At 44.3% G+C, this 27,216-nt stretch overlaps 1 protein-coding gene across 2 annotated transcripts in view; it reads right to left on the reverse strand.

Annotated features, from left to right (window-relative positions):
* The window catches only part of ADAMTS16 (ADAM metallopeptidase with thrombospondin type 1 motif 16), a 184,582-nt gene that overhangs the window by 63,378 nt on the left and 93,988 nt on the right, over positions 1-27,216 (reverse strand). For both annotated transcript variants that reach the window (XM_043887554.1, XM_043887553.1), the window contains exons 11-17: positions 23,892-23,987; positions 17,418-17,566; positions 15,891-16,063; positions 13,994-14,124; positions 11,691-11,814; positions 11,052-11,296; positions 8,722-8,860 (exon numbers count right to left, since the gene is read on the reverse strand). In XM_043887554.1, coding sequence (XP_043743489.1) covers positions 8,722-8,860; positions 11,052-11,296; positions 11,691-11,814; positions 13,994-14,124; positions 15,891-16,063; positions 17,418-17,566; positions 23,892-23,987 — 1,057 coding nt within the window. The remainder of the gene's footprint in view (positions 1-8,721; positions 8,861-11,051; positions 11,297-11,690; positions 11,815-13,993; positions 14,125-15,890; positions 16,064-17,417; positions 17,567-23,891; positions 23,988-27,216) is intronic.

Consider the following 27,216-nt stretch of genomic DNA (forward strand, 5'->3'; position numbering starts at 1 on the left):
AATTTTTTTTTTTTTTCCTTGGGATGCTGAATTCTGGAGGTCAAATATGCTTGTGTGTGGTAGGGATGCTCGAGGTTCTAACATAAAATTAATTTTCCATATAAACAAAATAGATGTCAAGGTGAATTTAAATGTTTCTTTTGTTTTCAAGCATCTAAATATCCAGGGAAAATAAAAATATAGACAGCCATATGCCCAATGGTATTTAGGGTTTATGGGTTCTATTTCTACACTAGGTTTTAGATAATTATGTTTTCAGATGAGTTTCACGTGGCATGAGGTCTCATCAGTCACCTGGCTGAATGTTTACAGAGACTCAGGTCTCATTTTTCCGACCGAGGGCACAGCTGTAAAGCAATTTCTCAACTGTACTTACAATCTCTCAACCATTTGTCAGAAAGAAAAATCTGCAAGTCCACAGGAATGTTAGAATCAAGCTGGCCAACCTTCTAAAATGATCCATATTAATAGATAAGAGAGAAGCAGAGTTAAAATTCAAAGAATAAATTAAAAAAGACAGAATAATCCTTTAACTGGGAAAAACCCAAAGCTGAACCCTGGCCATGGAAGGTGGTGAGTTTAATGAGCAAAGTGATGACGCTCTATCTTAATCTTTTTACAGAAACCAGCTCTGGCCAGCTCTTTGGAAATCATTTTAGAATCTTCATACTTTGCCAAAGTATCTGGAAGAAGAGTATTCAGTCTTAAAGACGGTGATTATATCAAAGAATCCATAAGTTTTCAGTCATTCTAATGACAGAATGATTTCCAGCTGTTCCCAAAAGTCTTAGCCTTCTTTCACAAAGGCAAGGAAGCCAATCCTGTAAGCAAAACTACCCAGGAAACTGGAAGATATTCCACAAACAAAGCATGTGCTCTCACGAGAAGCATGCATCAAGTCTAGGGCAAGCGCTAGATACTGTATGGACATGTGGTGTCTGTGTGCAGAAGAATCTTGAAGGCGGAAGAGGGTTGGTAACTCCAGGAAAGCAGAGTAGGTGAACTCCTGGGAGCTGACCTCAGAGTCTAAGCTATTCTCGTGTGTGCCTGAGTGGCAGCTTTCCCGGCATGATCACACCAGGCTTATGGCACCCGAATGGGCACCTGAGCTTGGAGGATGGTGATGACTGCCATTTATGGATGGCCCGTGACATCCTTGTGTCTGTTCTGATTGACAAGAAACTGGCCCAACATCTGAGTTCCCTGATAGCACTGGCCGGTCCAACATGACAGCAGGACACGCCGCTCATCTTGTTGTTGGCGGGCATTCCCTGTCTTTAAGGTTCCAAGTTTGGCTAACTGAGACGTGGGCAGCAGGACTTGAAATCCACACAAGTGCGCACGCACACGCACGCACACACACCCACCCATGGCAGTAGGATGGAGGGAGGCGGTCATGACCGCCTGACCACCATGGGCGTGTGTGAGGGACTAGACCTTGGACAGGTCCCAGTGCCCCAGAGGAGGGGGCTTTGCAGGACTGGGAGACTCTGAGAAAGGGAAGAATTCCTGCTCCTTGGGATGAGCTGGGCTTCTTCATCTTACCCTGCACCTTTGAGGGTGCTCCAAGAGATGGATGGGGTGGACATCACACACGGCCCCTGAGGACACAGGTCCTTGTCCAGGGATGAATGTTGTGTTCCTCTCCTCTGCTTTTTTGGTGGGTAAGAGCACTAAATGGAGGATGCGCTTTGCAACTTCTCAGGGTCTCGGGTAAAGACACAGAAGTGGTTTCATCAATTTGGCTCAAAGGTGACCCAACACAGGGAGGAAAAAGCCAGAATCATTTCAGCTGATCTCTGGGACCTAGAAGGACAAGCTCAAGCCTTTAAAGTTTAAAAAAGTAAAAAGGATGTTTACTTTAAGACTCAAAGCATGTAAGGATGTTCTAAATGCATGGATGGGGAAGATCTAATTTGAAGTAGTTCCTGTGAAAAAAATGATTTTTAGCCAGTTAGAGGAAGAATATGAACGGTTGATGTTCAAAAGCTGTCCCAGGTCTCCACCTCTGACTACTACAGAAGCTCAAAATGCAGCAAACCCAGCACTCTCTGTGCCAGGCTCCCGGGACTCTGAGCTCTCATGCACCCCTGCACATGACAGCTTGTAGTCTTGCAGGTTACACATGTGGATATGCAGACTGCATGTTTTTGGGGACAGGGCCAGTCCACATGATTCCTCTTTACAGACTCAGAACTCGGTGTGGTGTTTTACACATTTAAGGAAGAACAAAAATGCCCCATACCATAGAGGTTCAGTTCAGTTCAGTCATTCAGTCGTGTCTGACTCTTTGTGACCCCATGGACTGCAGCACGCCAGGCTTCCCTGTCCACCGCCAACTCCTGGAGCTTGCTCAAACTCCTGTCCATAGAGTCATCCGACTATTTCATCCTCTCTTGTCCCCTTCTCCTCCTGCCTTCAATCTTTCCCAGCATCAGGGTCTTTTCCAATGAGTCAGTTCTTTGCATCAGGTACCTTATAGAGGTACCATGTTTCAATTAGCCATATTGCTAGTAAGTCACTCAATACTTTTTAAGTAAAGTAACATCTACATTATGGGGCTTCCCTGGTGACTCAGATGTAAAGAATCTGCCTGCCAATGCAGGAGACATCAGTTCGATCCCTGCTCTGGGAAGATCCCCTGGAGAAAGAAATGGCAACCCACTCCAGGATTTTTGCCTGGGAAATCCCCATGGACAAAAGAGCCCAGTGGGCTATAGTCCATGGGGTCACACAAGAGTTGGACATGACTTAGCAACTGAACAAGAAAAATCACACTGGTGCTTCATCATCCAGTTCAGAGACAGAGAAGAACAAGCAAAGGTCTCTACTTTTTCCCCACTTGATGTAAAAAAGTTTGAGGTTCAGACTGATACTCAAAAACATTTGCTGACTGGACAGTGAATGGATAAATGAATGAATGGTTTCATATCAGCAAAACAAAGGCAAGGTTCCCAATACGTAATTTTATTCTATTTTCTAAACCTCATAACTAAAATTAAATTTTAAGCCCTAGAAATATCTGCAGATGATGATGAGAACATTGCTGGAAAAGTGTGAGAGAGCTTGATTTACAAGTCAGTCTTAGGATTTGTCTGAGGAACGCTAACTGTAAATCAGAGGAGTTATTCCCATTTGAAAAAATGATCATCCCCAGATACTGCATGATACATATCAGAGAGATTAAATGTAACTATAAGCCGAGCTACAGTCCATGGGGTCACAAAGAGTCGGACACGACTCAGTGACTGAACTGATAAGCCAAATGTGAATAAGCCTTTTCATGTGAAAGTAAAGCAGTGGTTTGAAATTCATTACTGTTTGAAATACACTGAGCCAACGGAATCACCGAGGTTGATTTTTAAAAACCGCAGCATACGTAACTGTGAGGAATAGCTGATGCCCTTACACTGTAAACAAGAGTGTGGTGAAGCCATTCCCGTGTCTGAAAGTCCCTGTCTTAGAGTCACACATAATCGGCTAACCTGCATCCTCCCCTCAAACACTCTCGGCTTAGCATCACCCCCTCATCGGTGCCCCAGTGAGAGTCCGGCCAAGGCACTACTAAGCAGGATTACTGAAATAAAATCCCATGGTTATGTCACAAAAGTGAGTGGAAAGGAAAAAAAAAATGAGCAGAGGACGCTGTCAGAAAAGATGGGAGGCACGGCCTGCCTTGTGCCTGCCAGGAAATCTCGCTTTCTAAAGAGAAATGGCCCATGAGAACAGGTCAGGGATGGGACCGTCCTTTCTTTACAGAGGCCAGGTGATGTTTCCAGAATGAAACCAGGGCTGGGGGCTTTCCCGGGGGTCTCCTCCCTGTTTACTCGTTCACTGGCTGTTTCCCCAGCTTGTAGACGTTAAAGTCACAGGAAGAAAACTCAGTGAAGCATGCTTCAGGAGTTTCCAATCTAGGTTAAGAAGAGGCCGAGGCAAGTGGGAATCTTCAAAACGTAAAATACGATGCCGATAAAACAAAACCTAGACCTGAACCTGATCTGGCTGCCTCCAGGTGGGGTCCTTCTGTTTTTAAGACCTGCTGAGGAAGGAAATCAGTCCTGAAGATTCATTGGAAGGACTGATGCTAAAGCTGAAACTCCAATACTTTGGCCACCTGCTGCGAAGAACTGACTCATTGGAAAAGACACTGATGCTGGGAAAGATTGAAGGCAGGAGGAGAAGGGGACGACAGAGGACGAGATGGTTGGATGGCATCACCGACTCACTGGATATGAGTTTGGGTAAACTCCGGGAGTTGGTGATGGACAGGGAGGCCTGACCTGCCGCAGTCCATGGGGTCGCAAAGAGGCGGACACAACTGAAGTGACTGAACTGAATTAACTGAGGGTTTCCACAAGACCAGGCAAATGACAGGACATGGCAGGTGCCCAGTTAACTACAATGTGTGTTTCTTATTTTTATCTTGTTTGTACAGAAAACAGGATAATCCTGGGGGATGCAAGAGAGGAAAGAGTGGGAGAAGGGAAGGTGAAGTTGTGTCCTCTCCTTTTAGGAAAATATGGGAGGGTCCACTTCAAGGCAATAGGATTTCATCAGTGACATTTCCTTACACCCACCTACTTATGCTCTATTAATCTATGGCAAAATAGGCAAGAGAAAAAATGATTTCTTCAATAAGTGGTTCTGGGAAAACTGGACAGCTACAGTTTTCCAAGGTAAGAGAATGAAATTAGAACATTCTCTAACACGTATACAAACATAAAGTCAAAATGGACTAAAGACCTAAATGTAAGACCAGATACTACAAAACTCCTAGAATAAAACATAGGCAGGACAACCTTTGACATAAATTGCATCAATATTTTCTGGATCTGTTTCCTAGAGTAATGCAAATAAAAATAAAAATTAACAAATTGGACCTAATTAAACTTAAAAGCTTCTGCAGCAAAGCAAACCCTAACTAAAACGAAATGACAGCCTATAGTATGGGAGAAAATATCTGGAAACAAAGCAGCCAATAAGGGATTAATTTCCAAAATGTACAAACAGCTCATACAGCATAGTGTCAAAGAAACAAACAACCCAATCAAAAGGTGGGGAGAAGATCTAAACAGACACTTTTCCAGAGAAGATATACAGATGACCCGAAAGTACATGAAAAGATGCTCAATACTGCTAGTTACTAGAGAAATGCAAATCAAAACTACAATGAGGTATTACCTCATACTGGTCAAAATGGCCATCATCAGAAAGTCTACAAAAAATAATGCTGGAGAGGGTGTGGGAATATAAATTGGTGCAGCTACTATGGAGAACAGTACGGAGGTTCCTTAAAAAAACTAAAAGTAGAGTTACACAAGATCCCACTCCTGGGCATACCCAGATAAAACTAATTCAAGAAGATACATGCACCCCATTGTCCATAGCAGCACTGTTTACAACAGTCAAGACACCGAGGCGACCTAAGGTCAATGGATAAAGATGTGGTATCTTGACACAATGGAATATTACTCAGCCATAAAAAGAATGAAATAATGGCATTTGCAGCTACAGGGATGAATCTAGGGGTGATATACTAAGTCAGTCAGAAAGAGAAAGACCAATACCATATGGTATCAGTTACATGTGGCATCTAAAATAAACATTACAAATGAACTTATTTACAAAACAGAAAGAGACTCACAGACATAGAAAACAAACTTGCCGCTACCAGGGAGGGAAGTGGAGGAGAGAAAAGTTAGGAGTTTGGGGTTAACAGACACACACACTATACATAAGATAGATAATCAACAGGTAAAGTCAATATAGCACAGCATATGCAATTATAAATACATGCACATTATTCAGATGCATACATGTTATTCATATATAATATAAAACACTGAATCACTTCACTGTCCACCTGAAACCAACACAAAATCGCAAATTAACTACACTTCAATTAAAAAAAAATTTAAGATGCTCTTGATTAGGCCCTGAGTCTTGGGAGCTGCACGGCCTTGACATTTCCACCGGAAAACTGTATAAAAGAGCCGCATCCTACACAGGTGATGATAAAGGATGGGATTCCACATCCCTCCCAGCTGTTGAATTGAGAAACCTTGATTTCCCATGAATTCTCCATCGAAGTTAAAAATAAACACCCACTCACTGACTCGATAACACAATTCTTTAGGCAAATCATTAGGGGATGGGTTTTGGGTTGATTTCCTCTAGAAACCTCAATGTGAGAATTATTCCTTAGGTGTACTTTGGCGATATGCACGTGTGCTGAGCATCTGCTGGAGTGTTTCAGGCTACTGAGACGGGCCACGTGGTCGGAGCTGAGGAAACCCAGCGTCCTCTGCATGCCTGGCTCTCCCAGGGAAGACACGGAGAGAAACGCTAATGAAACACACTCAGGGACCTGCCGTCCTTACAGATGCTGCCACGTGACTCGCTGCACTGTTTTTGCCACATGAAAATCTACAAGGACACATCTGAAAATTGTCCTTACACAAATAGAAGGCTTTGTGGTTTATTATTTTAATCAAACACTGTTAGATAATCCTAAGTAGGAACAGATAAAATCAAATGCATCCAATAGGGAGCAGAGAGTCGCAGGGGATGGCTGTAAGATCAGAAGAGAAAGGGAAGGGGAATAAATGGGATTAGAGAGTAATAACCAAACCATACATGGGATGCCCATGAGTACGGCCTGTTTTGCTTTATTTCCCGAATGGAGTAAAATGACAGCTGGTGTGGGTCCCTCAGCAGAGTAGGACACCCCACATTTTCTCTGGTTGCCTTTAGGGTCATTTGCTGCTAGCCTGCATTACAGAAAGGGATTCTATTTTACCTTAGAAAGCTCCTAAACATCAGAATTTAAATAGGATTTGAACACTATTTTTAATGAGAAGAATAAATACATATTGAGTACATGGTGTTAACTTTTCAGACTGTTATTTTTTAATTGTTCAATTTTCCTGTGTTTCCTTCCACTCATTGATTTAAAGCAATTATTAAGAAGACATGAGTTCACCTTTTCCCTTATTAATTCATTATATTCTTACTTTATAAAATTCTCATTTGTGTCCTATTATACTTAAATATATGGGCTTCCCTTGTAGCTCAGCTGGTAAAGAATCTGCTGGCAATGCAGGAGACCCCAGTTCAATTCCTGGGTCGGGAAGATCTGCTGGAGAAGGGATAGGCTACCCACTCCAGCATTCTTGGACTTCCCTGGTGGCTCAGATGGTAAAGAATCCCCCTGCAATGTGGGAGATCTGGGTTTGATCCCTGGGTTGGGAAGATTCCCTGGAAGAGGGCATGGCAACCCACTGCAATATTCTTGCCTGGAAAAGTCCACGGACAGGGGAACCTAGTGGGCTACAATCCACGGGGCCATAAAGAGCTGGACATGACCGCACACAGCACATACTTAAATTTACAGTACTGTCTAGATTAACCTCTTAATTATTAAAACCTGGAATGTACAAAGCTGAAAGCCATTTGTCCATATGGAAACATGTCTGTTTTTCAACATCAGGTAGAACTTATATTTTGTTTCTAAAATTTGTAAGTATTTATTCTCCACCCTTTCCTAGATAGCACAAAGTGGCTCTAGCTAAAAATATCTCTCCAGTGAACTAGCTTCTTCAACTTAGTCAGGGATGAAAATTCTTAAGGTATTAAGATGACAAACTCATCTACTGTCAAATGAAATTCTTTTTGACATGTTGTTTCTTGTCATTTTTACTGAATCTTTCATGCAATTCTTATAATTTCTTAGTGAATTTAAGCATATGACTTTATAGCAAATTTCTTTCCAATAAAATGTTTGAACAAGACCATTTGACAAAGGGCTTCCCTCCTAGCTCAGTAAGTAAAGAATCTGCCTGCAATGGAGGAGATCCAAGCTCGATCTCTGGGTTGGGAAGATCCCCTGGGGATGGAAATGGCAACCCACGCTGGTATTCTTTCCTAGAGAATCCCATGCTCAGGGAAGCCTGACAGCCTACCGTCCATGGGGTCACAAGAGTTGGACATAACTTAGCGATGACACCACCACCATTTAATAAAAAAATCCTCACTCCGTATCACTCATTTCCACAAAGGTTTCTATTTCTCATCATCAACAAGAAATATATAATAATTTGAGTGGCTTTCGTCTGGATGATCTCAAATAACAAAATTACCTTTTAAAAAATCTTATACTAGACAAAAAGCAGAATCTAATTCACTAAACTTTAAAGGCACACGTGGACACAGCTGAATTAGAAAAGGGAGCCCAAGTTCTCAAGGGACACCTGGGACCACTGCTCAGACACTCTGCCTCTGGAAGAGTTAAGGAGCCCTTGGCTCCTCATCAGCGCAAGATGAGGGCCGGTATAGCATGATGAGGGCCAGGGCATGTGATGGGGACCAGCGTGTGGGATGGGAACCAGGGTGTGTGATGGGGACCAGGGCATGTGATGGGGACCAGGACCAGGGCATGTGATGAGGACCAGGGCGTGTGATACGGATCAGGACCAGGGCATGTGATGGGGACCAGGGCATGCGACGGGGACCAGGGTGTATGACAGGGACCAGGGCATGTGATGGGAACCCAGGTGTGTGATGGGGACCAGGGCGTGTGATGGGGACCAGGGTGTGTGATGAGGACCAGGGCGTGTGATGAGGACCAGGGCTAGGTGTTGAAGACCATAGCAGTGTGTCATGGCCCGAAGATGCCTGGCACCTCTGTGCCCATCACCAGGTCAACGGTGGGATGTGACTTACCTCCTCCACAGGAGACAGAGCACTCGGAGCGAATGGTCGCCCACGTGTAGCTGGGCTGGGCTCCAAGCTTCTTCTCAACCCCCAACCTTGGCGTGGAGTATTCCCAGGCAATGCCTGGGTTCCTTCCCTGAAACAGAAGCTACAAAACAAAAAAGGGAAAGAGAAAATGAGTGATAGCAGGACCAATATAGAGTAGGTAACTTGGGATTCCCTGGTGACTCAGTTGGTAAAGAATCTGACTGCAATGTGGGAGACCTGGGTTCGATCCCTGGGCTGGGAAGACCCCCTGGAGGAGGGCATGGCAACCCACTCCAGTATTCTTGCTTGGAGAACCCCCATGGACAGAGGAGCCTGGTGGGCTGCTGTCCATGGGGTCACAGAGAGTCAGACATGACTGAGGGACTAAGCACAGCACAGAACCAACATATAGAAGGTAACTTTTTTTAAGCTCCTGAAACATTAGTTATGTCAATAAAAAGATGATTGTAATATTAAACTAGACTCAAATACATTTATAATACATCTATATCTATAAAAATATACAGACATTTGATTCTTTTGCTGTATGCAGTATTCCCTGCATAGTCTTTGCCACCTAACAAAGGCATCTGATTGTTTCCCTGGGTGTTTCTTGGCGAGCAAGCCCCAGCCATCCTCCCCAACTGAGCAAAACAGAAATTGATACCTAAAAAGCACCTTCACGGTTCCTAGTGAGTTTCAAACAACCAACAATTGAGTGCATCTCATCTCTGCAGGATGGAAGCTAACTCTGAGTCCTTCCTCCAGTGACGGGATGCAGAAATCTTCTGCCTACTGCCATGTCCCGTGTGGGCCCAGGAGGAAAGATGCCCTCTCAAGCTGGGCACACCTGTGAGCCACGCTTAGCCACGGATTCGCACTTGAACTCTTCACCTCCCAGCTGGAAACCTGACCATATGGACAATTACTTTTTCTTCTTAAAGGTATCTGATTCCTTGTTCTCGACGAGAGGCTTTTTTTTTGGGGGGGGGGTGGTGTGGGGAAACCTCACCATTAGCCTGTTACTAGAAATCCCATTTCTGAAGGCTTCACTGCTTCTTAATGGGAGGGTACAGTTGGATGAAGTCACTGGACCTTCCCTGACTCCCCGACAACAGCTCAAGTCTAGTTGGGGAAGATGCTGTAGGACAGGGATAAGCCCTGGACAGGCGGCCGCACTGCAGGCCTTAGATCTGCTCTTCCACCTGACATCCTGAATTAGGAGATGGGTTCCCAGTAAGCCTCGATCACTTTCAACCCTGACCTGAGTGTTAAAGCTAAAAGGGGCTTCCCAGGTAAAGAACCTGCCTGCCAATGCAGGAGATGAGGTTCAATCCCTGGGTCAGGAAGATCCCCAGGAGGAGGAAATGGCAACCCACTCCAGTACTCTTGCCTGGGAAATCCCATGGACAGAGAGCCTGGTGGGCTACAGTCCGTGGGGTCCCAAAATGAGTCAGACACGACTGAGCACACATGCACATTAAAGCTAAAAGCCTCAGATGGTGGGAGAGAAATAACCAAGGCAGGAATCCAGGGTGAACACGTCTATAAAGGGGAGGCAGGAGCAGTGCCAGGTCGAGAGGGGAGACAGAGGTGGGACGTGTGGAGATGAGGCATCTCTCAGGAGGATGCAAGGATGGTGGGATGGAGCTGCTAGGCCCGTGCTGCAGGTGGGGGGGCACCTGGGGGGTTCACAGCTGCTCGCACAGGTGCGGGCTGAGGGGGCAACTTCTGAACCAAGTTTTTCCTTTAAATGTGCACAGAAACGTAAAAACGTACGAAATTAGCGTGTCCGCTGTGTGTTGCCACCATCTGCCTGGTCCCAGGGGAACAAATTACATTGTTAGAAGTTGCTCATGCATATCTCATGGGCCTGTGCCATCTTGGGCAGAACACAGAGGGGCTTGTGTAGGAGCCGAGTGTGCAGCCCCCTGCCTGGTGGTGGGTTCTCACCTCACTCTCGTTTCCACGGCCCTAAACACAGGCACAGACAGAGCCACCCACAGCGGCCGCTTCTCATGGCCACAGAGCTTACAGGAGAGAAGCAGGCTTAGGTCACAATCCACTAATAAAGATGGAAAACCCAGGACTGTATGATGTGCGTCCTTACACATCTCATCACGCGTCTAGAGATCAAAGACGAACGGTCCACTGGCCCACTCAGTCTGTGCACGGATTAGTCTTGTTTCCGAGACACTATCTAACTGCAAACAATTTTTTGTGGATGTGATATTTCGTCAACATAGCCTTGAACCTACAGGAATGCCCCAAACCCCCCGTCCGAGCCCTAAGAGCAAGAGGCTGGGGTTTACCTCCACGATCAGGGTTTCGTTGGTTGGTCCAGGAGAGGTTAAGCTCTCAGGCTCCTTGTGGGAACGTCTGTAGTCAAAGGTGGTTCCTGAAAACTTGTACTGGCCGGGCCAGTCCACCGCCCAGCGTCCGTTCAGGTAGTACTTTTTCAGTGCATTTCGCACGGAAATGTAGGAGGTAGATACGTTCGTTTCATAGATGCGGATGCTCCGGGCTCCAGAGGGAATGGTGACCACCTGGTAATACTCTGAGCAGAGGAAACCGAGGGGAGAGGGCGGTGTTTCAGCAGCACAGGGCCAACCCCAGTGCCCGCGGCTCTCCGTGACCAGCCCTTGGGGATCAGAGTTTGGAACCTGGAGGTCTAGTTTGGCCATCCAGTTCCATGAATCCTATAAAGGAGTTTTTTTAATTGGAGCAGAGCTATTGTAATATTCATGGTTTCTAAGAACCGCTTTAATTGAAATAACCCAGCAACCGCTTCTAACCAAAACAGAAGGTCTGAGAAGCAAAGCAGGCCAGGAGTCACATAGGGCTCTCAGGATCCTGCCTATTGGCTATTCTCACTACACCCTGCTCCTTCCCACCGAGGGTCCCTTTCCATCTCTGCTCAGCGGGCGGGTGGACCCCGCAGGCAGACTCACGGTTGGCGCGGTGCTGCTTGGCGTAGAGGCCCTTGTGCGTCGTGCAACTGGAGTTATTGCCCTGGCACACGCCACAGGTATCTTCCGTAGCATCGGACCCCAGGATGTTGTCACATCCCACTTTCTGTGGGACCCACGAGGTCACAGGTCATTCATGAAAGAAAAGACAACAGGAGCGAAGTCACAAACCATTTCCTGGAGAGCTGAAAAGTTTCACCAACACGGGAGAGTTAACAAGTATTTATTGGATACCCAGTATGTGCACTGTGAGACTGTCAGGCTATGCTTCCGTCCAGAGGAGGAGGCCTTCTCGCGGCAAACACAGCCTGTCCTCCTTGGCATTGCTATTAGACTGTCCTGTCTGAAGCCCTGAATTACATCTATCGGATTGTCTTGTGGGAGACGTGGGTAAATTTCAGCCCAACGTGAAGCATTAAGCACAAATGACAAGCGAAGTGGCCTCACAAGGGTCCACTGGAATTCACCTCGTGCTTCTGAATAGTCTTGTGTAGAGACAAAGAAGGAATGTAGACCATGGGACAATTATTCCCAGCTGTAAATTATAGCATGTTTGGCTACGGTCTTAGAATTTTAGCAGCTCTTCATAGATTCTATGACGCTTGCTAGTCTTACATTTCCTAACAAAGGATATAGGCTACCTAGGTTAAAAAAAAATCCATTCAGAAATGAAGTAACCAGGGTACACAATCCCTTGTTTGAAATCCCAGGGCCAGATGCACTTCAGAACTCAGGTTTCTTGGACTGCAGGAAGGTAACTAGCGTATTATACATAAGATGTGGGGACATCGAAGATATTTCTAAAACTCACTCATTGAGCGGGGTAAACATAACTGAAGACAGTCTCCTCAGTTCAAGGCAGCTTTGCAAACAAATTCAAGTTACCTTATATTTTACAGCCAAATAAATTTTCCACTTTGCAGCTCTTTGGATTTTAGAATTACAAATAAGGGATTGTGACACTGTATCACTAAGAATGCATAAAAACAATGAGATATTTAACAAATTGATAATCAGACACGGTGGGTGGAGAGCTGAGCGTTTTAAAGCTGAAAGAGATCTGAATAGTTGTGTGTGAGTGTGTGTGTGTGAGTGTGTGTGAGAGAATGTGTGTGTGTGAGTGTGTGTGTGTGAGTGTGTCAGTCACTCAGTTGTGTCTGGTGTCTGCCTCTTTGCGATCCTGTGGACTGTAGCCTGCTGGGCTCCTCTGTCCATGGGGTTCTCCAGGCAAGAATACTGGAGTGGGTTGCCATTCCCTTCTCCTGGGGATCTTCCCTACCCAAGGATGGAACCCAGGTCTCCCGCATTGCAGGCGGATTCTTTACTGTCTGAGCCCGCAGGGAATCCCTGTGTGTGTGTGCTGCTTTAGTCTAACCTCAGAGTGCTGGTTCAACTTTACTGCAGCCACGGTTTACACTTTTAGAGAAAATCAGATCTGGGACCAAGGTCTTTGGACTCCACTGAATACAGATATTGAGTCACTTCCCTGAAAAGCCCGGTATTTGTCATTGCACATAGCCCCCTCCCTTTGTTTATTAATGTAACGGAACTCTCCCCACATCTCACTTCTGCGCGTGGCAAGAAGCTCAGAGCTTTGGGTCCACGCAGCAGCCCGTTTCCAGAGCCCGCGCCCTGAGTCCCCTCCAGCAGAAGTGAGGCTGTGATCTCCCCGAGACCCCGCCAGAGCGATGCAGGGGCCCCTGGCTCTAAGCTGTCCCTGGCTTCACTCACTCTGATGCCCCCGCCGGGTGACTGCCGTCTGATGCTGCGACTCTGCCGGTCCGCAGTCACAGTGCCTTCCGCTGGGACGTGAGGATGAAACCACCAGAGTCTTCCGGCAGCAAACGGCCCTTTGAGAGCTCCTCCTCCTCCACTCACCACCCTCAGCATCCCCCAGCTCCTGCCTGCCTCCTCGTTCTCTGACCACCGAACCATTCCTGCAGCCCATGATTCCTGCACCACCGGCTTCCCCTCCCCGCTTCCCCCATGCCCCTCTTCCGGACCTAGCTCCCCTCCCCAGCAGCCCTGCGAGTTTCCGAGTTTCCCGAGTTTCCCGGGTCCGCGTCTAAGGGAGAAGCAGCTTGCCCTCCCGCTGAGCTCTGCACACACCTCCACTGCCAAATGGCCTCCTTCTGTGTTCATCTGGCTTTCTCTCCCTCTGGGCTGCGACAGGGAGGGAAAGGGTGTGGTTTTAGGTATCTGGTCTCCCTAGCCCCTGACAGGATGCCTGGCACAAAGCGGACTGTTGGGAGATGTTTGTTGAACGAATGAATGATCATTATTACCTCACATATCCCATCTATACAAACATTACGGCTATCCTCCGAGCATGGAGTCCCATCTGTGACTTTATTTGACAAAGAAAAGAAGAAATCAAATCCTTCTGCGATACAGTAGAGTTTGCAGAAGTCCTGATCTTAAAAAGAAATACACACACAAACACAAATAAGAAAAATACTTAAGCTCTGATCACTTTTTGCTCTAAATGTTATAGACTTTTTTTTTCTTTTTTTGCCCATAAAAACTCCCACACAATAATACATAGCAAAGACATTTTAAAAATTGCCTCTTTCAGCTTTGTTTTCCCCTTGATTTTTAAATTATTTTTTAAAGCTTCACTACTAATTTTTACTCTACTGTGTCCTTTATTGATCCTCGTTCTATACACAGTGGTTGGCACATAGCAGGCATTCAATAAACATTTGTTGACTTGAACTACATTACTGTTCAACTATTTTACTAGTATGATTAACTGATCTGTGTAGAAATGCAAAAAATCACTACCATTTTGCAGCAATATACAAAATTCTTACAGATAAAGTACAATAACATAATTTAAATAATCACAAAATTTCTTAATAGCTACTACATTTACTAAAACAAATGATATTTTTAAACTGATAAAGGGAATAACTTTTGGATGAAATCTCCAAAGAATATTGTTTTTTCTTAATAAATATAATGAATTGCCAAAAATACTGTCACATGGAGAATATAGATCTCATTATGTACTTAAGATTGGGAGGTCAAGTTCACACCCTCTCTCAGTAATCCATTTCAAGGATTTATGATTTATATGGCTAACATAAACTTTTGTAGAAATTTTTTTCCTTTTGTTCTCTTCTCAGTAGAGAAGGGAACAGTTGATAACAAATCTTTATCTGCCTTAGTTTTCATTGGCCCAGTGCTCATATACAAATATGTTATTGTGCAGGATAAGAGAACTGACTGAATAATTCTAAGAATTAAATTTAATATGTGTTTCCATGATCAATGAACATATTTACTCAAGACTAGGAAAACCAGAAACAGCACACAGATTTTTTGACCCTGATCTCAAAGTTCTTTCTCCTTTATTCTCCTGCCTACTTGTTTCTCACTGGCTTAATTTTTACTGAGGTTGGAAGTAATAACCCAACAAAAAAGGCTTTGTGTAAAACTGCTTCTATTTTCCTTCCAGAATTTACTGATTTCATAAACCTCTCACCATGATAACATTACATATATTGAGATAGTTAAAGTGCCAGGTGAGAGAAGGCCCAACTTATGTATTCCCCACGTATTTCCTGATAATATTCTCAGTTCCAAAGAACACGATGATTAGGCGTTCTCTGAATTTATTCTCAAATTATACTACTTGAGCTACTGAGTTCAAGTTATTATAATGATAAGAATAATGCATATTTTTCTCCACCTGGAGAGTAAAATCTTACATACAGTACAAATAAACTTCTTGGTTTCTAAGTTACAGATCAAACCTTTCCAGATACAGTATACTATCTGATTTTCCAAAAGATACGGACATTTTCCTTTAATTTTTCAGCTAATCATTCAATGGGCGATACACTCATCGCCATATTGCCACCAACTACTGTGATTTGTAATTTTAAAGAATTGATTCATTATCAATAAATCATCTACTTTGACTGTTTTATCACTTCTTTAAAGGTTTCACAGTGTTTTGCACAGACTCACTCTCTAGCTTGCTGTTTTTCTGAGCACACAGCTGCGCAGGTTTAGATAAGATGCCTCAGGGCAGGTAGAACAGACCTAGCAACCAGAACAGAACCTGTGACTGGCCTCACAACATTCGGTCTACCTGGACCCACTCTACAGACCATGCAGTTCTTTAAAGAGTGAAGAAGCCTCAGCTGCTGCCAGAAGGCATGATTTGAGATTTACCTTCCACGCGGGTGTACGGCTTCCACTTGTAGAACCATCCTCGGAACCGTTTGCCGTTGAACTCGGCGCACTGCTGGGTGCGAAAGTCGACGCTGTTGGGGGGACATGTGTGACTGTTGCAAAGCTTCAGAGTTCGCGTGGGGCCCACACAAAACTTGCCTCCATGCGATGGTCTGGAATGCAGAGTTCACGGTTAGAAACTTGCCTTTGGACAGCTACTCACCGCTCCCTTGAATCGGGCTTGTTAGGGAGCGGGAGTGGGTAATGTTAAGGTATTGACTGTCACGAGTCAAGGACAGCGCCTTTCTAAGAAGCCCCTTGCACTTCTTACGTACTTACAATACGGGTAGTAGTGTTTTCCTTTTTATTGGGTGTATTATTTGCAACATTGACACAGCAGGTTAGAACTTTGAAAGTGAGGGGCATGTATTTGCTCATCCCCCTGTAGGAGGCAGGTGAGCACCTCTGTTCTCTGAATTCTAAAAAGCAGAGCATGACTAAGGAAGGGCAGTGGTGAAAAAGCAGAAATGAGCCTGAAACTCAGCTGCTTCACTTTCCAGGTGGCAGCTTCTTTCCACTCCCAGCTTCCTTGTGACAAGGCCAGGACATCAGATGGGGACGGAATGAGCAGTCATCCTCCACTGGTTGCAAGGGACAGTAAACCCCCCTTCACCCCTAGAACTCAGGCAGGCACCCCAGAAGGGGAGCGTCCTGCTGAAGCAGGAGACCAACTGGGTCTCATGCATTAAAGACAGGACTAACAGAAATCATTTTACTCAGATCAACATAAGTTAAACAAACAAAGGTGTGCAATGAGGACTGACCAGCCCTTTCGCTCCACTGCACTGAGGCCTGCTGCTAACATCCTTGTCTGCTACAGAAGACACAACGAAACCACGCACTGTGCAGGGGAATCTATTTGATGAAAAACCGAGGCTTTGTTTTTCTCACTTGAAAAAACTGTTCTTACTGGTTCTCATTCATTTGTGTTCTCTATACTTTTCTTATGACTTATTTCCATAATTTAGGCAGAAACTTGGTATCTCATGTAGACATGATTACAATTGAGTTCCTGAATATTGCTGCTGGCTCTGTTACTTTTGGGGCTTCCCTGGTGGCTCAGTGGTAAAGAATCTGCCTGCCAATGCAGGAGACGTGGGTTCAACTCCTGGGTTGGGAAGATCCCCTTGAGAAGGAAATGGCAACCCACTGCGATATTTTTGCCTGGGAAGTGCCTCGGAGGAGCCTGGTAGGTCCATGGGGCTGCAAAGGGTTATACATGACTGAGAAGCTGAGCAGGATGCAACGTTACTTCTGCTCTGTCAGATAGTTATGGGCACCCTAAATTATACCACAGAGACATCACTCTATAATAAATGCCTGAGTGAAAGGGCTTTCTGACTTAGAATTCTGCAGTAATACGAGAAGTACAGAATTATTTTCACCGAGCTTCCTTCCATGTACTAGTTTGGGAAGTTTGTCACAGAGAGATGGCTCGCTGGTGAGGAGGGAGGTCTGAGCGCTCACCTGGGGTTTGTGCAGAGTCTGTCCCTGTGCGACACCCCTCCTCCGCAGGTCCTGGAGCAAGGGGACCAGGGAGACCAGTCTGACCAGTGACCGTGAGTGGGCTTGGGGCCTTCGTCACCGTATTTCACACACTGCCCTCCGCGGCACCACTGAAAGTTAAAACAAACACAAAAGCAGTGATATGACTGTGGGTGGAGACTGGCGTCATCACTACAGCAATGCTCAGCCCTGGGAACTTGGTAAAATAGGCAGACATCAGTCTCCCTATCCTCAGGAGCACATAATGAAAATATATTTAACGATGCTTCTTTTTTTTCTTTTTAATTGAAGCATAACTGCTTTATAATGTTGTGTCAGATTCTGCTGTACCACAGTGTGACTCAGTCACATGTATACATACATCCCCTCCTTCTTGAGCCTCCTTCCCAGACCCCCGCCCCACCCCAGCCCTCTAGGTCATCACGGAGCATCAGGCTGAGCGCCTTGTGTTACAGGGCAGCTTCCCACCAGCTGTCTATTTCACACATGGTCATGTCTATATGTCAATGCTGCTCTTCTTTTTTTCTTTCCAAAGTCAGCCTTGTTCTGCAAATCCACATGCAGGGAAGATACAGAGAAAACTAGTTTTCAGATGTCAGTCTGAGCTGCTGGAATCTCACACGTGTAGTCCAGTTTTGTTGCAGGAACATGTAGTCCGATTGTTCACCTCTCAGGTGTGTGAACTCTAACCTTCCCTGGCAACAACACGCTCTTCATCTCTCGCTGTCAGAAGAGACTGACTGTCGGACAGAAAAGTCCAGCTGGAGGGTCTGTGTGTCTCAACACCTTGTCATTTCCGTCCGGCGCTTCATGCTTTTGCTCCGAAGCACCTGGGCTGGGAGCCTGGAGGCTTTAAATGATGCCTGTCAGAGGTCACACAGCTTTCTGAGGACATGAAACAACCCACACAGGGCTCCACCTGTCCCAGTGAGGCCGGAGATGCTATCAGCTCCCCTTTCTCCAGAGAAGTGCCCACTGATATTATTCTGCTAAAGTCCACGTGCACGTGGACTTTTAAAGTGCACGCACGTTTCTTCACTTGCACTACGTGCAAAAGCTACACAAGATACAGTGTTGCATTCAGCGGTGTCGGATTTCTCACTGGGCACAATCGTCATTCTGATGGCAAACACTGTGTAGGAGACTATAAAACAATAGTTTTAAGAGACCAAAAACAACCTATCAATATTCATACGGTCGCTGAAAACAGTTTATGATTCCTTGTAGTACTTGGTGTCTACTGGATACATTCTCCTTAAGATGCAGAAAGCGCTGGGTTTTAAAGTCACTTGGATAATTCCTCTGTCATGGTCATGGTTAAGCCAATACCTTGACTTAAAGCCTAAATGAGACTTGTTTAGGTTAAATTATTTCATTTTGCTTGGGATGTTTATAAATTGCTTTAAAAATTTTTGATCTAGTTTTATTTTAAAATGACATAAAGGGTTTACATGACATACAAGTTTGTTTTAAAATGACATAAAGAATCAAATTGCCAACATCCATTGGATCATAGAAAAAGCAAGAGAATTCCAGAAAAACATCTACTTCTGCTTAATTGACTATGCTAAAGCCTTTGACTGTGTGGATCACAAGAAACTGTGGACAACCTTCAAGATATGGGAATACCAGACCATCTTACTTGCCTCCTGAGAAAGCTGTGTTCAGGTCAAGAAGCAACAGTTAGAACCAGACATGGAACTACAGACTGGTTCCAAATTGGGAAAGGAGTACATCAAGGCTGTATATTGTCACCCTGCTTATTTAACTTATATGCAGAGTACATCATGTGAGATGCCAGGCTGGATGAAGCACAAACTGGAATCAAGATTGTCGGGAGAAATATCAATAACTTCAGATATGCAGATGATACCACCCTTATGGCAGAAAGTGAAGAACTAAAGAACCACTTGATGAAAGTGAAAGAGGAGGGCGAAAAAGCTGGCTTAAAACTCATCATTCAAAAAATGAAGATCATGGCATCCAGTCCCATCACCTCATGGCAAATAGATGGGGAAACAATGGAAACAGTGATAGACTTTCTTTTCTTGGGCTCCAAAAATCACTGCAGATGGTGACTTTAGCCATGAAATTAAAAGACACTTGCTCCTTGGAAAAAAAGTTATGAGAAACCTAGAGAGCATATTAAAAAGCAGAGACATTATTTTTTCAACAAAGATCCATAGAATCAAAACTATGATTTTTCCAGTAGTCAGGCATGGATGTGAGTGTTGGACCATAAAGAAGGCTGAGCATTGAAGAACTGATGCTTTTGAACTGTGGTGTTAGAGAAGACTCTTGAGAGTCCCTTGGACTGCAAGGAGATCAAATCAGTTCATACTAAAGGAAATCAGTCCTGAATATTCACTGGAAAGACTGATGCTAAAGCTGAATCTCCAATCCTTTGGCCACATGATGTGAAGAGCCAACTCATTAGAAAAGACCCTGATGCTGGGAAAGATTGAAGGCAGGAGGAGAAGGGGACGACAGAGGATGAGATGGTTGGATGGCATCACGAACTCAATGAATATGAGTTTAAGCATGCTCTGGGAGATGGTGAAGGACAGGGAAGCCTGGTGTGGTGCAGTCCATGGGGTCGCAAAGAGTCAGACACGACAGAGCAACTGAACAACAAAGGGTTTAGGTAATGTTTTCCTGAAAGTTGGAGTTTATTCTTTTATTTTTTGACATAAGCAAATAATTTAGATTAATCATTCCTTTTTTTTCATAAATGACCCCATGTTATTCACATCTTTCTCCATTCTATTTTTTCATTTAACACTATATTCTGCAGTTCATTCCACAGAAGAAGGTAGACACATCCTTCACTCCTTTGTTGCAGCAACAAAACATTCCATTAAGTGTATTTCCAATCCATTTCCTTTGGATGGACACTTGCATCATTTCCAGTCTTTTGCTTTGATAATCACTGCTTCAATAATTGTATTGCAAAAACCAGCATCTTTTTTGCTGTTTTTGTCAGAGTGTGCTTTTGTAAGATTGAAGCGCAGTTGATTTACAATGCTGTGCTGGTTTCAAGCGTATGGCAAAGTGATTCAGCTATACTTACATAAATATGCATTTTTTTTCAGATTCTTTTCCCTTATGGGTTATTATACAATATTGAATATAGTTCCCTGTGCTATAAAGTAGGTCCTTGCTGTCTTTTACATATAGTGATGTGTATCTATTATCAGTCTCTCTGGATATATGACCAAGATTATCCTTAAATGACTATTCTTAAAAATTATTTTTAAAAAGTTATTCTTTGTGACTTTGAGGAGAAACCACTACATCTTCTCCCAAGGAAGTTGCATGTAGACACACAAACATAAACATGCATGCACACAATTTGGAGCATAATTTCCCACAGGTTGCAGACCCGTGCAGTTGGTGAGTGAGGTGGTCAGGGTGAGATCCTTATGTTAAATAGACATACAATATGTCTGCAGAAGCACTGGTTATATTTCTAAGAACCATCCCATTTGCTCACAGTTTCATATTTTATTGATGACTTGAAAGAAGGCTTTCTCTTGGGCAGTGTGATGTCACCATGAGGCACACATCCTGTGGTGATGCTGACCACAGAATCCACTGTCACTCTGAAACCCAGTACAGATGGGGAAGCAGCATAATGGGTCATGAAAACTGATGCTGTGGAGGTGAAAATGAGCCCCACATATCAGCTCAGCCAGGTGCCTGACCTGGGCATGGACTCAGGTGCCCCGAGCCTGCCCAGCCTCCTCTGAGCATCAGGGATGATGGAAACCACCAGACTGGGTTGTTCCAGGAACCCAAGGTAATGGCCCATTCCTTGTACCAAAAGTCATCACAAAGTGAGAGCTGGTTTAATTTTACATTAGGGATTGCTGAAGAACTGGAATCTGCTTTGGCATGCATCCAGGCTGTGGTCCTCATCCCCTTGCTATGGATTTCTCATGGCGTGAGCACAGAGAACCCAGTGTCTTATTCCTGGAAGAGTTATTGGGTTTATAGTGGGGGCTATCATATGTTTACCCTCTGGATGCTTGTGGGGATACAATGTATATAACACTCCAAAGACGGCACTTGTCACTAAAAGATGCACTGACCACTGATCAGGCGTACCAGCATGCATGTCCACCCAGAACCTCGGTGTTGTAGCTGGTGGAGGGGAACAGGCTTCCATTCAGGACAGAGACGCACAGAAGCTGAAGAGCTGCTGTCAGTTACCTAGAACATACCCACCGCTCTGGAATACCCCAAAGTGCTGGGACACTGAATTTTGGTAATGCTGGCTTCTCAGTCAGGACACCTCACGGACACCTGTGGACCAGTGATGCACAAAGACACACAACTAACACCAAAGGAACTTTTACAGGGGCCTCTGATGCTTGTCCCATCCTGCCACTGGGCACCCATGTGATTCTAGGCAGAACACTTAATGCCATGCAATTCATAAGGATCCATTCTAGCTTAATATGCACTAATTCTTTTCAATTCGAAGGAAAAAGCTGTATTTGGAAACATAATGAAAAAAATAAATACCAGTGAAAATCAGCAACAGAGGATGAGATGGTTGGATGCCATCACTGACTCAATGGACATTAGTTTAAGCAAACTCCAGGAGATAGTGAAAGATAGGGGAGCCTGGTGTGTACTGCAGTCCATGGGGTCCCAAAGAGTCAGACACAACTTAGCTACTGAATAACAACAACTGTGCTTTCAAGGTAAACAGAATGCAATGATAATACAGGGGCAGCACCACAGTTATTACATCATCCCAGAAAAATAGTAGATTTTAAAGAAAGCAGGCTGCCTGGAGAGCCATGCCATACTGGTGTGAACCATCACCAGGGCAACAAGGGAGGGCTGCCAATCTTTCAAGAAATCAGCATAATTCTGAAAACTATCAAATTTGCAATCAAGTATGTGCAAGGAGTTGTGATCACCTGCAGCTTAAAGCTCACATAAATTCCCTGGTTAAAGTGTCAGTCACTCAGTCGGGTCCGACTCTTTGGGACCCCATGGACTGTAGCCCACCAGGCTCCTCCGTTCATGGAATTCTCCAGGCAAGAATACTGGAGTGGGTAACCATTTCCTTCTTCAGGGGATCTTCCTGACCAATGATAGAACCTGGGTCTCCTGCATCATGGGCAGATTCTTTACCATCTAAGCCACCAGGGAAGCCCAAATTCCCTGGTATCCTATGACAACTGGTATTTCTACATTGCAGTACCTCAGCAAATGCATTTCCTCTTTTGACAAACTGTTGTTGTTCAGTCATCAAGTCATGTCTGACTCTTTGTGACCCCATGGGCTGCAGCATTCCAGGCTTCCCTGTCTCTCACCATCTCCCTGAGTTTGCTCAAGTTCATGTCCACTGAATGCCATCCAACCATTTTAGCCTCTGTCACTCTCTTCTCCTTCTGCCTTTTGAGAAACTAAAAGCATTCTTATTAGACTCTTTTGTTATGGATTAATTTATTGCTGTCTATATCACTAGACAGATTTAAATATCAATCTCACCCTCAGAAAGTCTGACAATAAAGCATATTAACACGCGTAGGATGAATGGTTGCTAGGTGCTATTCCTAAGCAAATTTACCTCATTTCTCTTCATTTTCTCAGTCAGTATTACAATAATTTAACCCGAAAGCATGTTAACATTGTTTCTTAATACTTTAAACCCTTTCTCTCTGTACTACCATTTAAATATGTTAATAGTGTAACAAGGTTTACTTCAGACTTTAAATGTACTAGATCAATAATATTCATGCATATGTTTCTCTTTTGTACTTGTTAGCACCACAAATAAGTTTAGACACATAGAATGAAAATGGTTATGGTGACAATTTAGTTCTGATATATTTCTATCTTTATCAATAGTTTTTATAGTCTGAAAAATACAATTGCAGCTTAAATGAAAAGAATTAAAATATCACTTTTGAGTGTTAAGATAATTTAATTTTCAGTTTTATGACAGAATTCTCATTGTCTCCCAGTCAGTAAATAAACTTGCCATCTTATGAATTTCCTCTTTTCCCCAGGACAGCATCTTATTTTCACAGGAGCAATAGTCAAAAGGGTCTGTTCCACAGTCTTCAATGGATGTTCTGAGGCTTTGTCAGAACTACTGAACACTAGTTCTTTGTATGATTATAAGGTAGTCAAGAGTTTAACATCCCCCCTCATTAAACAGAATCAGCCATCACTTGCTGCCTGACATCAGTGTCTAGTGATTGTAGGTATCTCATCAATGCATCACTAAAAAAGTGAGAAGGGGAGTCCTCTTCATAGAATTAATATAAATTAAGCAATCTTTTGGCATATTATAGATATGATCATATAGATCAGGAAGACAGGCTTAAAAACAGGAAGACAAAAGGAGGAAGGATACTTGGCTGAAAGGCTGACATCTGAATATGATGTCTGCACCTAAGACAAGTTTCTTACCATGTCATGCCCACAAGTAGTGCCTTCTGCAGCTGGCATAAATTTAGTCTCACATTTCCTTCCAATCCGGTGGCACCACAGGGCTTTACAGATATCCTGAAATGGAAGGAAGGTCATTAGTATTACAAATGGTTCACACAGCTGTGATAAAATGTTGTCGTTGTTTAGTTGCTAAGTCGTGTGCGAATCTTTTGCAACCCCATGGACTGTAGCCTGCCAGGGTCCTGCGTCCATGGAATCGTCCAGGCAAGAATATTAGAGTGAGTTGCCATTTCCTCCTTCAGGGGATCATCCTAACCCAGGGATCAAATCTTCACCTCTTGGTTTGGCAGGTGGGTTCTTTACCATTGAGATACTTGGAAAGCCCAGTGTCACTGAAAAATTTAAGGGAAAACAACTGATATAAATTAAAAGCTAATGTCTACTCAGGAGTAGATATACATGGTAGACTAAGGACCCAGAAGTCTCATGTTCTAGATACTGTCCAACTTCATTCTATCCCCAAAACTCTATTTCTATTTATTCATCATACATTTAACAAAATTATACTTTTTAAATTAAAAATAAAATATGCTTAATCCAGATATTGAAGAAAATTACAAATAATTAAAAATTAAGAAATTAAAAGCCAATAACACATAACATTTTGTAAGTTGCTCTTGCTCCTACCTTTCACTAACCTCTGCAACTCTGAATCCTCATTTCCATGTTAAAGATGGCTGTGAAACTTGCTGACATGTCCATTCCTCCAGCCAGTCATCCATTCATTCATTTACCCACCCAGCCACCATCCCCAAATCTTTGATGAAGGCCTAGAATGTGCCAGGTATTTAGCTAGGCATGAGGTTCCTTAAGCACAGACCTACTCCCTCAAGAATGGTCTTAGAGGGGGTAGATCTGGTGTAAATCACCATTGGTGTACACGGGAAGAAGTTCCCCTGCTACAAGGGAAAGAACATGGTGCAGGGCAGGCTTGCCAGGAAAAAAGGGCTTCACCTGAAGGACCCAGGAAAGCAGTGGGAGAAGATGGACAGATGAGTCAAATCTTCAGATCAAGTCTGGCCCTTTCTGAAGAGAAGGAATGAAGGGGTCATGCAAAGGAAGATGAGAAAGAACAATGGTATATGCAGAGGAAGGAAGCCCAGCATGGTTGATTCATCAGCAAAATAAAACAAGATCTGAAGTTTAAACACAATAAAAAGCCTCTCCAACTGTAAGACATTATTTATGCTTTTAGATACAAAGGACCATCTTAGTGATAGGTAGACCATCGGGCTCATGAAATGGTGGGACCTCCAGGAAAGCTGGTGGGGGCCCCAGTGTACATGATGAAAACTTTCTTAAATGACCTGTACAACTGTTCTGAATATTTGAACCAGTACTGCACTATTTCCCAAGACAGTTAATATCTGGATCTACAGGGTGCTTCATATTATAAAGAAAATGCAACACAACAAAACCTCCACTTGGTTCTGTCTGAAAGATGGCATTTCATGGCGTCTGTGACTCTACTTCCTGTTTCAGACGGCGTTTCATGGCCTCTGTGCCTCTACTTCCTGTTTCAGATGGCGCCTCAGGGCGTCTGTGCTTCTATTTCCTGTTTCAGATGGCGTTTCATGGCGTCTGTGCTTCTATTTCCTGTTTCAGATGGCGCCTCAGGGAGTCTGTGCCTGTACTTCCAGTTCAGATGGCGTTTCATGGCGTCTGTGCCTCTACTTCCTGTTTCAGATGGCGCCTCAGGGCGTCTGTGCCTCTACTTCCTGTTTCAGGTGGTGTTTCATGGCGTCTGTGCCTCTACTTCCTGTTTCAGATGGCGCCTCAGGGCGTCTGTGCCTCTATTTCCTGTTTCAGATGGCGCCTCAGGGCGTCTGTGCTTCTACTTCTTGTTTCAACCATGCTAGAGATGAGGTCACACGGGGCTTTTTGCATTGTATGGGTGACCACTTAAAAGATTTCCCTTTTAGCAATCCATATGGATTTTACCTTCACAAAACGTAATTCTCAAATCTCCATACATTTATTCATTATATTTTTAAAAGTTAAAGTATTTGTTAAAGACACACACAGCCTCCGCCCCCGCACCCCACCCCCTGGCTTGTATCTCTCTCACTGAAAAGCCAGCTTTTCATGCTTTAATTTGGATATCAATTCATTGCTTTTATTTTGAGCTGTTCATAGTATCTTCCTATGGTTGCAGTCACTGTACCATTTTCTCTGGAGCCTGACAGAATCATGAAGTGCTACTGGGGCAAACGTATCATGCCTGGCGGTGAGCGCCGTGCCTGGCTCTCACGACGTTAATCATGCTGCACCAGGGGCCTCTGTTCTCGGCCAGAACGGTGCTTAGAGAGCAGAGCCATAAGAAGACCTAAAGGCATCCATAAAATCAGGGGGCAGGGTGTCTGCAAGTCTCCAAAGAGACAACTGGGAAGCTCTGTTTGCACGGATGATGTCGTGACAGAAAACCAGGATACAAATAGAACTTCCTTAAAATCAGAACTTGTGGACCTGGGCTCAGTGTCTTGGTGGAAATATGACCAATCACACACAGATTGCAGACAGTGGCGCAGGGTAGGGGTACCTGCCCTGCAGCGACCGACTGACTCAGGCGGCTGGGCAAGGGCAAGCAAAGGGAAGAACACGCAAATGGGTGAATGAACGATAAGGGAATGGTTCGCTCCTGTGGCTGGGTTAGCAGGAGATGGACACAGAGGCCCAGGGGAGGGTTTGGGCTTCTGAGAAGGTATCTGGTGTGAATTGGGCAGGGCAGATTGGGCGGGCAGAACCCGGGTGTCCTCCTTGTATATAGCTGCCGATCAACTTGTCCCGGGGGCCGCATGACGTGTCGGAGGTCCTGTGCCCCCTCAGGGCTTGGCACCCCACAGGCACCAAACGCATGCCAGTGTCCTTTCTCAGTTCCAATCCCGAGGAGATGTGAGCTCAGTCCCAGCTCCCAGCCTGGTTCCTGGCTGCGGCCGGAGGGAGCCAGTGCTACTAATTCCTGGGACAGTTTTGGAGATGATGGAAGAGGGTAAAATAAATGGGGCTTTAAAATGTTAAATTATTTTTATGTTTTTGTCATCGATACCTGGAACAGTGCTTAGCACCTGGCTGACTTTCAATAAATGTTTTGTGAGTGAGTCAAACATCTGTTAGTTTGTTTCTGTGGAAACCTTGGACAGAGTGAGCAGAAACTTCTTTAGTGTAAAATGATCATAACAGTGATCAGTGGATTGTGATCATGAAAACATCTAAGTGATTTAGGAGGGTAACATTATGATATGAAAATACTACACTGAGACGACTGCTAAAAGTATTTTCATAA

The sequence above is a fragment of the Cervus elaphus genome, chromosome 25 (genome assembly GCF_910594005.1).
Source record: "Cervus elaphus chromosome 25, mCerEla1.1, whole genome shotgun sequence".
NCBI classification, from domain to species: domain Eukaryota; kingdom Metazoa; phylum Chordata; class Mammalia; order Artiodactyla; family Cervidae; genus Cervus; species Cervus elaphus.